This window comes from Centroberyx affinis, unplaced genomic scaffold (genome assembly GCF_046629955.1).
Source record: "Centroberyx affinis isolate AG114_WGS23_722 - 3 ecotype Tasmania unplaced genomic scaffold, CSIRO-AGI_Caff_v1 ptg005159l_1, whole genome shotgun sequence".
NCBI lineage: Eukaryota > Metazoa > Chordata > Actinopteri > Beryciformes > Berycidae > Centroberyx > Centroberyx affinis.
The window spans coordinates 21,071-38,913 of NW_027282560.1; the positions used below are offsets into that span (position 1 = coordinate 21,071).

The following is a 17,843-nucleotide window of genomic DNA, read 5'->3' on the forward strand; positions in this document are numbered from 1 at the left end:
CACAAACATGCACACTTAAATAATTCTTTTCCCCCTGCATTTTCCATTCGATATGGTATGCTGCATTATAAGGTGATTCAGCTGGCGGTGTAATCACCCGTTGTTGCTAAGGATTAATGTCTCTTCTCTGGAGAACGGTGTGCAGTATGCATGCATAAATATCCTCAATGTACAGTCAGGAATTGAGAAAAATTTGTTGATTTTTCATCAATGTCCATGCATTTCTATTTTATTTTTTGACATTTTACCATCCTTTCTCAATGGTTTGGCTTAGTCTCAGACTCATGAAACGTTTTGTGTACATGCAAGATGTGTGCTGTACGTTATAGTAAAAAAAGTAGAATGGGAGATGCAAGGTTTCAGTAGAGCACAGATGATAAATGCAACAATACATTTTACACAATATCAAGCCAAAGTCTCTCATTGAAATGCAGAATTCACTTAGGGGCTGATAGGCTGAGAGGAGCGCTAGCTAGATTACAAGTACACTACAAACCTTTTCACTTCGCCTTTTTCGCTCCTGCTTTTCTTTCATTTCTTTTTTGCCTAACATATACAGTATCTCTATCCATGTCCCTGCTTTTTCACTTTCCTATCCCCTTGGGTATTCTCCCCCACACACAACCACCCTCTTGCTTTGCTTCTCCTCTCATCACTTTTTCTCCTCTCCCTTTCTCTCGTACATTCCTCTCCCTCAGCATTCTCACACACCTCCACCACAATACCTCCTACAATCTCTATTTATCCTTTTTATATTACTCTCTGTCTTACCATTACTAGTAGGGGACAGGTCTTCACTGTGGCAATGGGAACAGAGGTCTGTTTTATAGACACCCACTAATATATGAAATGTTGAAGGGGATGAGTTGTTGTTTTGAAAGGCATTTACGATTTCTATTAAGTTTTATATAAATCAAACACAGTATATCCTGTGCCGAATTGCATAGAAAGGGTTTCAGTCCGCCTACAATGTATTTTATAGAACGCCATATAACTGCAATGACATCCATAAATTACACATTGGTTACCGCATAAACCTCTGTGTGACCTGTCATAAAGTCTGCCATCAGGGTAACGGCCAATCACATTACAGAGACTTTCAGTGAAGGTCGCGCCAAGGCCATTGCGTTCAAAGGTCAGACGACAGATGACAGTCAGTCACAGATGTCAGGGGTCACTGTAGTGAAGGACCCCTACCTCAGCTCCACACAGGGAGGCAAAGCCATGGATTACCTGCTGCCCAACATTAGCGTCACTCAACAAACCACTGAAGCAGACATCAAAGTATTCACCAGCCTGCAATGGCTATTGCAGATTGAGATATCACCCATTCTTCATCTGTTCTCTTCATCTATTCATCTCAAATCGAAAACAAATCTCCATCCATTAAATCTAAGACTTATTATAAGCGGCGTCTCTTTAAATCTGATGTATGAATGTCTTTGAAAGTAACCACTGAAGAGAAAATAAGAGACATTGTTCTACGTTTAAGGTGCTCTGCTTGCCAGCCCGCAAGCGGATGATACAATACATGCAGTTAAGCACTGGAGAAAAACATTTACAGGCTTGTTATTCAACAGCTTCATCTTGCTGATTTAAAATGGGTGAATTTGTGCATTGTGTGTGTGTGTTTAACACAGAGAACCCAGTGGCCCTTAACAAATTACAAGCTCTCAGCATGTCAGCCTTTTGTATATGTGCCATGTGTACCTTCAGTGCTTGTTATTGTTAGGAAGTTAAGCTATTTGTTTTTTTACTTTTGGTTGTTACATGGTTCTAATTGGGTGACATAGCAAGCATGATGAAATTGTGGGCAATGCGTCAAGAGGCTAAAGTCAAACTTCACTCTAAAATATGTTCTCGGAGAAGTGTTTCTGCCAACGGTATTATATATTGTGAATATTGTGAGTGAATATTATGAGTGAGGATCACAGGTGCTGCTTGCCTTAATTTCTACACAGTAGTAGATTCTTTCTGAGTAGAATGGTGGAAAATGTTGGTTTGGACTGAGGATTAAAGACTCTTCTGGTAGACTGGAGCAGAGTTGTAAGCACCTCAGCTACTGAACCGTTAAAACTATTTGACCATCTTGACCTTGGTACTGATGTGCACAGACACACACACACACACACACACACACACACACACACACACACACACAGTCTTACTTGTGTCACTTTTGGGGTATTTACATAGACTTACATTCATTCATTCATTTCCTGGAGACTTACCCTAACCATAACCATAACCACTACTTGCCTAAACCTAACCCTTACCCTAACCCTAACCTTAACCACTGACCCAAAAATTCGCTTTTTACCAATTGGGGACATGGCTTTTGTCCCCAATTGCACAAGCCGTCCCCAATCAACTGGTCTTAAGTCTGGTTTGTGTCCCTGAAAGTGACTTAAGTCATACCACACACACACACACACACACACACACACACAAAGGCACACACAGAGACTGTAGACTGCAGTAGGTCCAGTATATCAGCTCTGCTGTTCTGCAGTAATTTTTTTAGGTTTATAAATCTCTCCTAAGCTGTAAAATGCTGAAACAAGTGGAAAACTCCCTTTGTGTTTGGTCTGTGTGTGTGTGTGTGTGTGTGTGTGTGTGTGTGTGTGTGTGTGTGTGTGTGTGTGTGTGTGTGTGTGTGTGTGTGTGTGAGTGTGTGTGTGTTTGTGTATGTGTGTGTGTGAATGTGTGAATGCGTGCAAGCTTGCCCATACCTGTGCGTGCTGGCTACGCTCCAGGAAGAAAAAGCCAGAGTTAGTGTGTGTGTTCAGGTCAGTGGAGGCTATTTCACTTGCTAAAACAGTTCCTCCTGTTGACAAGATTGCATTTTAAAGGCACTGACCTCATCCTTAATGCATGCAGTAACTACATGGAGCTGGGGTTGGTCTTTGTGGGGCTGAATCAAGTGTTGAGTCACAATCTGGGATGTTTACCAGTGCAGCGACTTGCCCTAGAATAGCTGGTAATCTTGTGAAGGTCACTGCATATAATATGCCTACGTCTGAGGTTACGTATGCATGGTTCACCCCCCAGTAACCCTTCCTCTCACACACACACTTATAGATAAGTTATGTCTCCAGCATTGCTGCGGCTGATAGAGCTCCCAGGAGGCCGTCGCATGGGGTCACATAGAGACTTGATGGGGAGAAAGAGAGAGAAGAGAGGGGGGAGATGAACAGAGATAGAGACAGAGGCACTGAGAGTGGCATTAAGAGATGAGTGTGGGAGAGATGGAGGGTGAAAGGACAGTGTATTTGAATGTATTTGGCAGTTCAGTTGAAGTCTGCTGAGGCCAAGTGAAAAATAGATCAGGGTCATTTTCTGCACACTAATCACAGAAACACATAGCCAAATTGCTCTTTCGCATAATGTGTCTGCCACCTGAAACCACATAATTTTCTCCATTTGCTCATATCTATTTGCATTTCCAAGTTTTACCAGCTCACACATTAATATCCTAAACTCTTCCACCTGGGTCTCCTCACTGCATAAAGCATCTAGATCACATCCAGTTGGCTCAGTGGGATGGAAGGGGACAGACCAAGTGACCTCCGCTGAGAAGCTCATCTCATTAGGTGGTGAATGTGAATGGTGAGGACCCATCAAGTCCATTACAGGCTCATTAGGAGGCAATCCCAGTGTAATGCTTTATTTGCTTCAGTGATTCACTATTTACAATCACTAAAAACAACTGTCATCCATTTTTTAAATGTCTTCAACCACGAACATTCATTTTCACAAGAGCAGGAGAAGGGTGATACTGATTAGCTGTCAGGTTTGTCACCCTGTGTGGTATGTTTTATTGGCTATTGGATCTAACTCAGGGGATGCGAGTTTAAATGATGTGTCATATCAGATTCTGTGTTCATACATATGAACGAGGAAATTTGAATAATGGGCTATGTTTCTTTTAAGCAGCCTGGGCTCATGACATTTTTTTAAATGAGCATGATGTTATACAATGCAGATAAGTGCTCCATGCATGAAAAGTGAGAGAAATATGTTTCCCTATGAAAGGATTGCAAGGAGGAGACACGACTAGAAATAGGCAGTTGTTTGACAGTGAAATAAAGCAGTGGAAAGTATGGGTGTGGAGGTCAGGCAGGTTTGTATGCACGTGACTACAACTCTGGTGACCCGGGTTCAACTCCCACCTCATGTGAATAAGTCCACTGTTAGTTGAGTTTTCATTTTCACTGAAAGTGTTTCTTATTTACCATGACCAGCACCCTAACCTTAATCAAATTATTTTAGTTGCCTAAACGTAACCATTACCTAACCTTTTCACGTGACGAACACATGAATATGGCGGGTCCAATTTGTGCTATCATCACATAATCCTTTCATGGTGGAGGACTGTAATGTTCATGTAATTTGTCTCCGCAATCCCACAAACTTTTGTGAGACTGTGCTGTTCTTTAACAGCACTGCAGTTTAACCCAGTGGTGTTTACATTGAAAGCATACATAATTGGTTCAAGGTTCAAGCCTGTAGCAAAATAGCCTTGCTTTTTGAATTGGTCTGAATTCACTTAGGCTACTTGTTAATAGGAACATTAATTTTGTGTTCATTTTGGCAGACAGGAAAGCACCTTAGAGGGCAAGTAGAGTTTGTTTGTGTGCTTGTTTGCGTGTGCTAATTTGTCTTCGAACTGTCTTTATGCAGCCATGCATACAGGTAACACCGTGTGTTAGTGTGTGTGTGAGTTTGTGTGTGCGCGTATGTGTACATGGACACACACACATACACACACACACACACACTCTGCCTCCAGTGCCTTGTAGTGTCTGGACTCAGGTGCATTCCTCTAAGCATGCTGAGGCTGTCGTGACTCTGGAAAGCTGTGCTGTTGCTGAGAAAATATGGAAACATTCTTCAGGGATTTCATTTACACCAGATTTGGGGGAGCATTTGTTTCTGCTGAACAATTAGCTTGGAGAGGTTTTGTGTGTTTAGGGATGGTGTATGTGTGTGCGTGTCCATTATGTGTGTGTACATTTGTTTGGCGCTGCACGCATGATTGGTTTTGTGCATGGGTGTTTTGTTATCTCATCATATTTGATTTAGGGTTTTGTGTGTGTGTGTGTGTTTTTTTTATAGTAAGTAGGATTACAGTTAATGGAAAGTAAATTTTCCTTCCGTGTTACCTTGTGTGTTTTTTCTACCTGTGCATTTGTTAGACTTAATTTAGTTCAGATTACAGTCTTATGTGCCCCAGTTTCCCCACTGCTCCTGCTAATTAAACCTGCTCCACATTATCTTCAGGTCTGTTAATCTCCGAGATGAAAACACAAGGAACGGAGGGGGGCTAAACCCTTGAACTATAATAAACCAGCAGGGACGGGGTCACCTCAACTGCATGTACAGCACCCACAGCTTATGCAAACACACACACATACGCACACACACACACACACACACACTCATGCATATACTCATGCTTCAGTGTGCAAGTGTGTCTTTCTGTCTCCATTAATGTGTGTGTGTGTTGTGATAGCACTAAATAAGGATGGTGAGCAGGGTTGACGAATGACATGTTGCTCAGCCTAATAGGGTCTCTTGCCATTCAGTCTTCCCTCGTGGTCTTGATCTCCGACAGAAATCCTGCTGAAGCAGATGACACACACACACACACACACACACACACACACACACACACGGACGGTATCCAAGACAGCCTGGCAGTCTAACTTTAATTTGAATCCAAAACAGGTGTGCTGCTGGTGAGAATCGGAGTAGAGCGGTTAATTCCCCAAGCACTGTTTCTGAAAAAGGCTATGGACTTTTGAATTGTGTGGGTGGTTAAGACATTACTGTGGGATTACAGATAGATTGCTAATTAGGTGTGACTTTGTGTGTGACTTTTTAATTTCTTGGTTGATGCGCGCAGCTAGTTCGGTAGCTATAGATGGCTGTTTGGAGATGAAATAGAGCACAGCGGACACTGTGCGAGGTGGGTAAAAGCTAGTGGTGTTTCAGCTCTGGCTTAATCTCTACTCCAGCACACACACACACACACACACACACACACACAAACACATACATACATTCCAGCAGTGCTGATAGTGCCAGAGTGGCTGTGGATTAGACCTCACGGCTCTAGACTGAGCGGTGGTCTGGTCTGGTTTGCTCTGATCAGGTTCGTTCAGTGCATTTTAGTTTTTAGCCAGGATCATGCCTCTAACAAGACCTATTACCTTGTTTATGAAAGGAAGGCCACAACAATGCAGCCCACCAACAAAAACAGGTGAGTCATGAAAAGCAGGCGCGTGTGATTCACCGTTTTTGCGCTTTTTTTGCACAAACTATTTTAATGCCCTGAGGATTTTTACCAAAACTTATTCATGAAACACTACAAACTCTGCATTTGTAGAAATACATCTCTTGGTTTACTATATTGTATTTACTACTATAGTAATTCATGGAAAGGGAAAAAATGGGAGTAAAGTATTTTTACTGCAGTCAATAGCGCTGTGTCTAAGATATTGAACTATCTTCTTGTTTCAATGGAGTCACAATGCAATTAGAGTCACATGCATATGGATGGATGCTCCATCAGAGAAGAGAAGATATCTGTTTCTGATGCTTCTGTTAAGTCTTTGAAGTACATTCTGATTTCATCAAATGTATTATATATTATATGACAAATAATTGAGTGTGGCAACAAAAGAATACAACAAGCTCACAGTGCTCACAAATGAAGTTGAGTATTTGTAGGAAATCTAAGTAGTAATAAAAATAACTAAACATGCATTATCTCATGTACCGTAAAACTTCAATTAATAGCCCAGGCTTTTATTTGCTTCAAACACTGAACTCAACCGGCCTATATTTGGGATAGGCGTCTATATGGGACAGGCCTTTAATTCCTTTCGCACAAAACTCTTTCAAAATTGTTTATTAAACCAGTATGAATATTACTTGGATAAAAATTAGGCTATCGAATAACATATCAATTACGAATCATTCATTTGATCTCGCTCCGAGAGACACTGAGAGAGAGAGAGGGAGAGAGAGAGAGAGCCGTATCAAAATACCTACCTTAGAAAGGATGAAAGCTGAAAAAAATGTATGGCAGCAAGAGGTTGTACATTTCATTTGTGTTATTGATAAAAGGTGACGATCAGTGACCATGGCGATCAGCAAATGTGACTGATGTTTGAATGCAAGTAAAAAAAAAATAAGCGTCAATGGCAACCGGCTTCTAATTGAGACCGGCCTTTATTTGTCAAAACATGTAGACACACCCGGCCAGTAAAAGGGACTCAGCGTTTAATTGGGACTTGGCTTTAATTTGAAGTTTACGGTATGATCTGACTTTAGCTCTAGCTTACAGGATTTTTATGTTATAACTTTTTATACCAGTATATGTGCCATAAGATGGTTGTATCTCTTATGATACTCATCTTTGGACCATCCTGATTCATAATGGATGTCGTTCTTTTAATCATTGCCTACTGAAATCGCTGTTTAAAAATGTAATAACTGTTTGAATTATGATGTCATCCTTGATGCATCAAGAAATCAAAGAAAGAAAAGAAATCAAAGTGAAGCCAAAGCACAGATAGTAAACACTTCTCTGGCTTTCTCTCTGCTCGTCATGTCTGTGTATAATAATGTCATTTAGCTCACTGTGTGTTGAGAGACATCAAGATGCTCGAGAAAAAAGGAAGCAGCTATTCCTGTTCTTTACTTCACGGCGGAGCTGGCAGTAAAACCAAATTCACTGTGAAGGAGTTGAAAAGTTGCACAAAGAGGAGAAGAGAAAGCCTTAATGCAGTGTGAAACGAGAGGTGTAGATACAGCGTTAATCACTTTTTGGAATGGATGCATCTGGAAAACAAAGTTGGTGTGATTTAGTTATTTTAGAATTGGGGCATGGTATTCTTGTTTGGGTGTCTGTCTCTTGTGTTCTCAGTTTTTTTTTTAGCAGACTCTTGTCAAAACACGCTCTATTACACTGGGCTACAAGCTAAGCATATGCCCATTTGAAAGCTGAGTCATTCGAGTTTGTTAAAAAGGAAGAGGAGAGAGCAGAGAAATTAAGCTGTTGATTTCATTTGGTTCTCAATTCAGCTCTCTGCCAGTGCCAATAATGAAGAGGAGAGACAATAGCAAAGGAGGGGGAAGAGAGAAGAGGGTGGAGGTGGCTGAGGTTGAGTGTAATGGAGTCAAGACCCCTAACAGGCTGTCAGACGCTGCTCACTTGCAGCAAAGGCACTCTGCACACACACACAAACACACAACGCACAACACTCCTTCTCCTCTCATATGTTTTGCCAGACGGCTGGTGTGTGTGTGCGTGTGTGTGCCTCAGTGATAAATCTTAATTACACAATGGGGTGCAGGCCATGTGCCATCTCATCACACCATGTCAAATCTCATAAGTGACACTGGAGAGTGGGAGAGGAAGAGCAAGAGAGAGAGAGAGAGATGCAAAAAAAATGAGAGGGTGAAGGTGTGAAAAGGGGAACGATGTAACAGAATAGCGAATTAAAAATGAGAGAGCAAGAGAGGGGGAATAGAGGGAAGGAAGATAAACTCAGTCAGGGATAGAGCTACTTTGCCTCTCTCTGATGCGACCTCACCTTTCAGTGGTTTTCTCCCTAAACACAATGGGCTTTTTGTGTGTTTTTTTTGTGTGTTTTTGCGTGGCTGTTTGTGAGGTTCACATCAGCCATGTCAATACTAATCGGATCAAAAAAACCTCTGCCACTATTACTGTAGAACGGATCTAGTTTGTGTCAGGATGAGGCGGCGGATGAATACGCAGTTTGGGCCTGTCAGAGAGGGAAGGGAAGGGGGGCTGGGGGGGCGTGATGCGGCCCCGCTGAGTCATCGTGGCCAGGGCGGCCTGTGAAAGTAGCCCCCCTGTCCCTACCCCTCCCCCTGTGCCCGAGGCCTGAGCCCCCCAGAGTAATGGTTAATCGTGGGAAGTCTGGTGTTAGGGTAAGTGTGCCTGTGTTTGTGGCCGGGTTGCGGTGGGTTTTGGCGTGCCGTGGGGTGACAGGGCCAGTCAGGCGGATGGGCAGCGTGTTGTTGTAGCCGTGGTGATGGGGAAAGCCCTGTACAAGCAGCTCTCAGCCCGGCTGGCTGGGAGAAGAGCCGGGGCAACTCTCCCAGAATGAAAAGCAGGAAAAAAAAAAAAGAAAAAAAAAACTGGCCTTTTGTTTTCATGGCTGCTGTGTTTCCCTCTGCTGTGGGTTTGGGAATCTGGTCTGTGTGTCCCCCTCAGGCCTCTGCTGTGTCTTTAACTGTCCCGTTGTGTCCCGCTGTGACGTTCTGTCCTGTTCTGGACGTCCCAGTGTTGTGCTCTGTCACCGCAAAACCTCATACACACAAACTCCACTTCCTGGATTGGCAGTGTCAGTCCAGGAAATGCAACCTTTGAACCAGGAAGCGCTAAATGGTTTTACATCCAATTGCCATAGGATAACACTATCACAATAGTCTGTGACACAGAATTTTTAGGTGATATTTGGATTGCCTATGTTTTGGATGAATGGTTGTTTTGGTTTTTTTTACAGCAAACACAACAAACATTAAAGCAACACAGCTAGGAAAAGTTACTGCTGTACCCCATCCATATTAACTGGAATGCTTGTGCTTCCCTTCATATAAATTTTGTAGTAGGAACTCCATTGCAAGGGAGTGGTTTGTTTTGAGTTTTACTCTCCTATAGCACAAAATGACTATAATACATCTGCAGGGGCTTGATAGATTTGTTGATCAATTCCAATGACTGAAGGATTACTTTGCCAGGTGCTGAGATATCTGGCTTTTAAAACTCAGTTTCCAGCTGGTACTCTTGTTTTGGAACAAAAGCTGCCCGCCCATTCCCACCCCCCAATTCACTCACACTTTCAACAGTTCGGAGGAGGTAATGGAGGACGCTGAGCAAGCGACCAGCATCACAACACATTTCATCAAACGAGGCACTTGAGCTGACTAATGTCCCGCCATAAACACCATGATATATTAAACATAATCAGTTATGCTAATGAGGCCATCAATTAAGCTTCCTTATGAATTTATTAGCAAATACTTCAATGCCAACATACTTAACGTAACACATGGCGGTATTAGTATGAACTATGTATCTTAAGGCATTAAGGGGTTATAGTAGCTTCAGAGAAAATCTGTTTTTCCTCGTTATTATGCAAATTTATGCAGCAAGGTGCTTTAAAATCTAATCACATCATCTACTATATAGGTGGAACCTGTGGTGTAAGTTTCTATCATGTATTGTTCTTGTTCATAAGAAGACACAGACGCCACCATGATGACATAATTTCCTGCATACAGTGTACCATGATGGCGGGACATAAAAAGCAAATGACAAAACAGTATTATTATTATTATTGTATTTGCACTGTGATATATTACTGTACCTCTTCAATAGACGTTTCTGTTGGATCTCTACTCTAATTAGCTAGCTTACTCTTACCTATTATACGCTGTGCCATAGACCTTTCAATGTTCAATCATAGATTATATATAATGCCCCGTTATATAAAGCAAAACAACAAGCAGACCTGGCTGAGTTTGCTTCATATTTATCTTCATTCCCTTACAGTTCCCCTTATTAGTGTCCTTTCTGAGGGAGCTGCATGAGAATAACTCACACTCCGGTTAGAGCCGGATACATTGTCCTGCCTTATTAGCTCAAAGAAAGGTTTCCTACCTAGATCGCTTCTTGTCTTATTTGGATCCTGGTCTGTGTGTAACAAGGACTCATGCATATCTGTGTCGACCCCGTATAGACCCTATACAGCTGTGTATCGACCTGTATCTGTGGCTGTGCCGCATGCATATGTGTGGCTCCAGTGCGCCTCTGGTTGCGTCTGCAGCAGGGTAATTGGCTCCAGTCAATCAGTCTGTCACTCAGTCCTGCAGCAGATGTGACAGCACAGCATCAAGACCTAACACACATGCCTCACTCCATTGGCTGGATTATCCTCATGAATTGAGGAAGTCTTCCATATCTATGTGCAGAAACACACATACAGAGAAATCTACTCACATGCGCACACACAAATGCACACACACACACACACACACAAATGCACACACACATAAATATGCACACATAAATATGCACACACACAGAGGCAACTAGCTGCACATACAGACAGTATCTACGGATTGAAATTCTGACAGAATTTACTGCCTCAGTGCATTTAACATCCGCTTTTTCTCTCGCAGCTCTTCATCTCATCCGGTTTGGGCTAGAGTCACTGAATAACATAAAACATTTCTGTCAGAAAGTCTTCAGCGTATGAATTAGTTTGTGAGGGAAAGTGTACTTTTGTGTATGTGTGGTGTGTGTATATGTGCGTTTGCAGACGGCACCCAAAGTGCTATGCTTTTCATTCTTAAATTGGAATTGCGGGGTGTTTTTATTTTTATTTTATTTTATTTTTTTCCAAAAATGCCTATGGAGACGTAAGGTCCAACATCTCTACTCTGTTAGAAATCCCCAGAAACCAGAGTGTTCCTTGAGAAATAGACTGAGGCAGACAAATCCCTGTATAACAAAGCTAAGACCACTGATCCCATCTGATTTCAATCAAAAAACAGCCTGTGTTTGCACTGAGCTGATAAACCTTAAATTTTGAATGTCAGCACCAAAGTCAGAGCAATAGATGTTGCACTCTCTTATCTACAGTATGGTGCAGGCACATGATTCTATTCCATCCACGTTTCAACAGAAATCTGTTGCCATTAAAAAGAGCCATGAACCTTGATATGAGAAAACCCTTCTTATTTCTTGAAGGGCGAGAAAATATTGTCACCTCTCTGTTTTCTTTTTACATGTGAACTGCTTGAAGAGCTCAGATAGCCTGATGTGTCAACCTGTTCTTGATATGAAACCTATTTCTGCTGTTTGCCGTCACTGTGGCCTCGCACAGGTCAGAGCCCCGATGTCTGACAAAGACTGACTGATTTCTCCTGTTTTTATTCCTGCAGGCACAGAAATCGTGGATAGAAAGAGCGTTCAGCAAGAGAGAATGTGTTCATATCATAGTGAGCGCCAAAGACCCCCATAGGTGAGTAAGAAGGTACTGGTATTGGTAGGTATTGTAAGTGTGTGGGCTAATGATGTCTAATGCTGGGAGGGAGGGAATGCACCAATTCACTAAATCTCATTAATTGGTATCTGGACTCTTGAACTAAGCCCTAAGTTTGTCAGTTGAAGAGGTTGCAAGTATGAGAATTTGGAGAAAATTTGGGACAGCTCTACTAAATCAAGAGAATCATCATCAGCTCAAGTGCAGCGTGAAGAACATAGGATATATATATTACAGAATAAATTAATAAATAAAATATCTATTTGAAAGCATGTGTGAGGGTGAATAGCAATTCTATATCAGTAAATACAGTATAAAACATGTTGGTTAGCAAAATGAAGAATATTTGTACACAGATTTTTTACTATATTTGCACATCGTATTTGCCTTGTGTATGAAATGTGCTATATAAATAAAGTTTACCTTGCCTTGCCTTGCCTATATGGGCTTTCACCATCAAGATATGTCCCTAGAAATAAAATTAATGAAAAATATAATGTTGGAAGTCCTTACATTTAGGGTTCAGCTGCTTGTTTATTCGTTCTAAAAGTTACTGGACCTAATGGGTGAGTCAGCTAATGTGATATCGTACCTCACATAGACTAAGAGCACTGTTTCACAGTTGACCTTTTAAAATTTGCCTCAAAGTAATATCACGTTGGCCTCTATTTGCATCACAGGTAGGTAGTCTACACTAATGAGCAGAAATTTTAAGTACCACCGACTGACATTATACATTTAAAGACCACAAATAGCCAGTTGATAGCTGCTATAGTGACATTTGTGGCATTCAAGAACAGGCCACCACATAAAGACAAAAAAATATTCCACAGCGTATCATTTTAAAAGGTTATTCATTTAAGCAATATACAAGATAAACTGCCCACAGGAGCACGCTGGATATCCACTTTCAGTTTAGCAAAGTGCATCTGTGAACGTGGCATCCTCTCTATTACACCAACGCTATAACACTGTATGGGTAATGATAAAAACACTTAAGGAAAATGAAACAGTGAGTTTTGAGAAAGGTGGACACCTTTCCGCTCATTTCATCCCCTCTTGATGTTCCTCTTCTTCGGCTCTGCAAAGTCACTGCCACACTGATGTTATGGAAATCTTTACTACTGCTGATGTTGTTGCTTGGGGTGACAGATTCAGAGGAGCAAGTCTAATTCCTGCAGTACCGGCCCTGGCACACACACACACACACACACACACACACACACACATACAAATGCAACTAGGCACATTCATGCACTTGCCAATGTGTACACACAGTCAGGCATGCACCCATGTGTAAACACATGGACACACATACACACACACACACACAAACACACACACAGGAAATGCCACTGTTTGTTTGGATAAACAGAATTAGCATAACTGGAGGGAAGCGGGTGGAAGCTGCGAGCAGGAGGGGAAAGAGGGGCTCCTCAGGATCAAATCATCTTTTCTCTATTTATTCAAATAAACGTGTGTTGACTTGCAAGGGAGAGGGAGGCACACCTTTGCTGATGAGATGATGGAAGCTTCAATTGATAATCAAAGCCTCCGGACTCCCTTTTCCCCCGAAGGCTCCCACTTCATCCTGTAAGGTTAAAACACACAGCGCAATATTATGAAAGTTGTATTCAACTCATGTGAATGAGCGTGTAGTTGTGTAGGAACACTACAATCCATAGAACTGTCACTCTGGTGAGGGGGAAAGGTAGAGAGAAAAAAGACGGGGAGACAGAGAGACAGGCAGATATTTTTGAAGAGCGGAAAACAAAAAGAGACAGAGACAGAGAGAGTAAAAGACAAAACTGCGGGGGCCTTTGGATCCCTCTCCTCCTCTCCTCCCAATCAGGGGATGAAAGTCAGATGTCAAGCTGTCACTTCTGCCTTGCCCACCTCCTACTGCCAGGCAAACACGACTGTGGCATCTCTCTCCCTTCTCTCTCTCTCTCTCTCTCTCTCTCTCACTCATACACACACACACACGCTCTCTCTCTCCTTCTCCTCTCACCCTCTGTGCGCTCCTTTCTCCCGGGGCTCTGACTTCTCAGGATTTCAATTACTATGTGTAAAGGACTGTGTAAAATGCTGATCCTACTTTTACTTTGACTCTCTCCTCCCATCCAGGTGCTGTTGTGGCCGTCTGATAGGTCAGCATGTGGGTCTGCCCCCGGGCATCTCATCCAGTCAGAATGATAAGGCAGAGCGCTTGGCCAAGAATGATAGCCTGTCGGAGAAGTGGTCAATCAGCAAGCACACACAGCTCAGCCCCACCGATGCCTTTGGCACCATTGAGTTCCAGGGAGGAGGACACTCCAACAAAGCCATGGTGACTCCTTTAGTGAATCTACAGTGTTGCATATCATCAGGGTCCTGCAGAATCCTTGCATCTCCAGAAAGTCAACATCTCAAGAAAAACATGTACAGATTGTGTACAGTCACAAAACTTAAAAACAATTTATATTACCCGTAATCCATATCAGACAGGATTGTGAAATGTAAATGGAATTGTGAATTGAACAAATATGGCACCTTTGTTTAGAACTGTAATTGAAGTGCCCCCCTTGGGCCAATAAGTGTAATTTTGAAAATGACAGAACACAGCGGTCAGATGCATCTTTCCCCCAAGTTTCATCAAAATCTGATTAGTGGTGTCGGAGATATTGTGTGTGACAGATGTACAAACAAATGAATGGAGACCAATCCGTTGTAATCAAGAGGGGGACAAAAAACAATTGAGATTTTTTCCCCAGATGTTGATATGTTGACATGAGTCGTCAAAGATAGAATGGATGGAGTCATTCTTTCTGCACATGAGAAGAGGATCGTGGGAGTTTTGTGAAGGCGTGAATGTTAGTAAAGGTTAAACGTCCATAGAAACAGAACTTTTACTCTTCCTTTTATTAATTAGATACTGCTAAATAAACAGCAGACATGATTTGAAGAAAATGATTTCCTCAAGTGCTGTAAACCATGATGTAGTTTGACAGCGCACAAGTATAGAGGAGTGAAGTGTGGGAACGCCTGGCTGACTGATCTGAATTTGCCTCTTGATACAGTTGTGACAGCGCTGTGGGGAAAAAACGGTTGAGTATCCCATTGATTGCCATGCTTTTTGACATTTAAGACATTTCATGCATAGTCAGTGGTTTGGCTTGGTGCCACACTTGTGAAACATTCTCTGCACACAGGTATCACAGGAAAAATCAAAAGGCTAAATGGAGATACAGGTTTTTGCATGGCATGTAATGAGGACTCTTCTATCTGACTATAAATTCCTGAGCTTTTCAAGTGCAAAGGTTAAAGTCGTTTACTCCAGCTTCTCTTCATATTACACTGGGATTGTTATAGTGCAGCACAGGGTTTGGTGGACAAAGAGCAAACTGTAACAAACTGAACCAGACTTTCTCTCAAAATCTGATGAAAGGCATTGCACACATGCAATACAAATGACTTAAGATTCATCATATCAGAATGTCTCTCAGGAAAACAATAACAAAATCAATCAAATGAGTGTTATTATTACAATATGATAATAGATTTAAAAGAAATATGGGGCTGTTTACTGTCTGAGATAGGAATGGGATTTTGATTGATGAATCAATCCATCTCAAAGGCACCCCGATACACATGTCCATCATCATTCACACCCCACTGTACCCACCATTGGTTATCACGGTCTCTGACAACCATAGTGACAATATCACATCACTGCCATTGCCATGGTAACAGTGAATTCAGATGACTGAGGGTGAATTATGTGTGATTTATTCCCACTGTTAAATTATTCATCCAGAAGCATTCCAGGTTGGATCTCGGGGGCTGCATTAGACAGATAAACAGATGCTCTATAATGCATGTGGTTCTCAAATCATAGCAAACATCTGTTCAATACCTTCAGGGAGAGGTTAACTTGAGGAATAAAAGCCGTACACTTGAGGTGAATGTCTGCAACGCTGTCGTAACATTTTTCTGGATAATTTCAGGGTACAATTAGCGCAAGATGTTTTGTTGTATGGAGAGGTGTTCCCTTCACAAGTTTGTTTCAGGCAGATCAAATGCAACATAATGTTTTTATATGTGTATGTGTGTGTATGTGTGTCCCTGTGTATTTGAGTGTATGTATGTGTGTGTATATGGGTGCTGCATATGCTCTTTCGCTCACACATCCCCTCCTGTTTGCAGTATGTGCGTGTGTCTTATGACACCAAGCCTGATCTGCTGCTCCACCTGATGACCAAGGAGTGGCAGCTGGATCTGCCCAAGCTGCTCATCTCAGTCCACGGTGGGCTGCAGAACTTTGAGCTGCAGCCCAAACTCAAACAGGTCTTTGGCAAGGGGCTCATCAAGGCTGCCATGACCACCGGAGCCTGGATCTTCACCGGAGGGGTCAACACAGGTGACGTTGAAGCAGAGAGCTTATTATGACTAATATTTCAATTGAGTATTTATTGTCAGTGAAATACTCCCTCCCAGTGTTACATTTTCTTTCTGTTCTGAATGTTTAGTGGGAATGTTTTATTATCAGTTTATGCTCAGGGTTTCTTCATACATTATATCAGCTTTGAAATAACTCATGTTCATTAAGCCTCTCAGGCGATGAGGATGTTGAATCACTATGTTACTGACAAAAGGTCTTGTTAAGTATATTATTAGCAGTTATGCAATACTTACAGATCAGTGCTCATTGTCAGACCAGACAGTGTTCAGGCGAAGTGATAGTCCTCTCCTCTGACTACTTCCGTCTTCACTGAAAACACCACTAGGCAGACTAGACTGCTGCCTTTTTTTGGCTGGGAATCAGTGAGAGAGTCTCACACTCTAATATATTTTTTTCTGTGATAGGCTTATTTGATTTAGGCAAAACAGTGTAACGTTTAAGGTCTTGTTAAAATTCTTGATAGTAAGCATTATCAACCAGTATTTCATTCAATTTACATTCAATATGGCAGCTTAGTGTTTGTTCTAGGTTTCTCAGTTGGAGAAAAGGGGAGCGTTTTTTAGTCCAGTGATGAAACTGAGCATGGCTTGAGCTAAGAAAAAAATGGGATACACAGTTTAAGACATTAGGAAAAATTACAACAGATGGAAAGAATGATACAACGCGGGATGCTTCAGAGCGCACACACTGAATACAGAGAGGAGTAGAAAGTAAGATTTAGTGACAGAATGGGTGCAAAGGGAAGAAGGAAGAAGAGAGAGGCCTGAATAATGGATGGAGTGATGGATTGGTGGGACAGTAGGGGGTGGAGGTGCGGAGAGAATGAGTGTCAGCAGGAGAGATGGGATGAGATGGCCTCCAGGCCTGACGGCTGCTCCCCCGAGGACAACATACAGCGGCCTGGGGCTAGGACCTGTCTGTGGTTGAAGCGCTGTGTGTGTGTGTGTAGGTGTGTGTGTAGGTGTGTAGGTGTGTGTGCGTGCCTGTGTCCAAGGATCAGCTGCTGTCATTATGCTCTGTAACCTACAGTATGTATGTGTGCGTATGTATGTGTTTGTGTGAGTGTGTGTGTGTGTGTGTGTGTGTGTGTGTATGTGTTTGTGTGAGAGAGTGTGTGTGTGTGTGTGTGTGTATGTGTTTGTGTGAGTGTGTGTGTGTGTGTGTGTGTGTGTGTGTGTGTGTGTGTGTGCGTACGTACGTGTGTGTGTGTGTGTACATATGGGCTGGCCCACTCCTGTCGTCCGTGCCTGATAGAATCTGTGTATCTTTCAGAGCAGAGTGTATCACTTATCTAAAGTTTAGGCTATGTATTG

General features: G+C 42.2%; 1 protein-coding gene across 1 annotated transcript in view; it reads left to right on the top strand.

Moving 5' to 3' along the window:
• Nucleotides 1–1,059: 1,059 nt before the first annotated feature.
• The window catches only part of LOC139666840 (transient receptor potential cation channel subfamily M member 3-like), a gene marked incomplete at both ends in the record, with an annotated part of 32,362 nt that continues 15,578 nt past the window's right edge, over nucleotides 1,060–17,843 (top strand). The window contains 4 exons of the mRNA XM_071546176.1: nucleotides 1,060–1,284; nucleotides 11,989–12,068; nucleotides 14,217–14,418; nucleotides 16,275–16,488. Of these exons, the coding sequence (XP_071402277.1) occupies nucleotides 1,060–1,284; nucleotides 11,989–12,068; nucleotides 14,217–14,418; nucleotides 16,275–16,488 (721 nt within the window). The remainder of the gene's footprint in view (nucleotides 1,285–11,988; nucleotides 12,069–14,216; nucleotides 14,419–16,274; nucleotides 16,489–17,843) is intronic.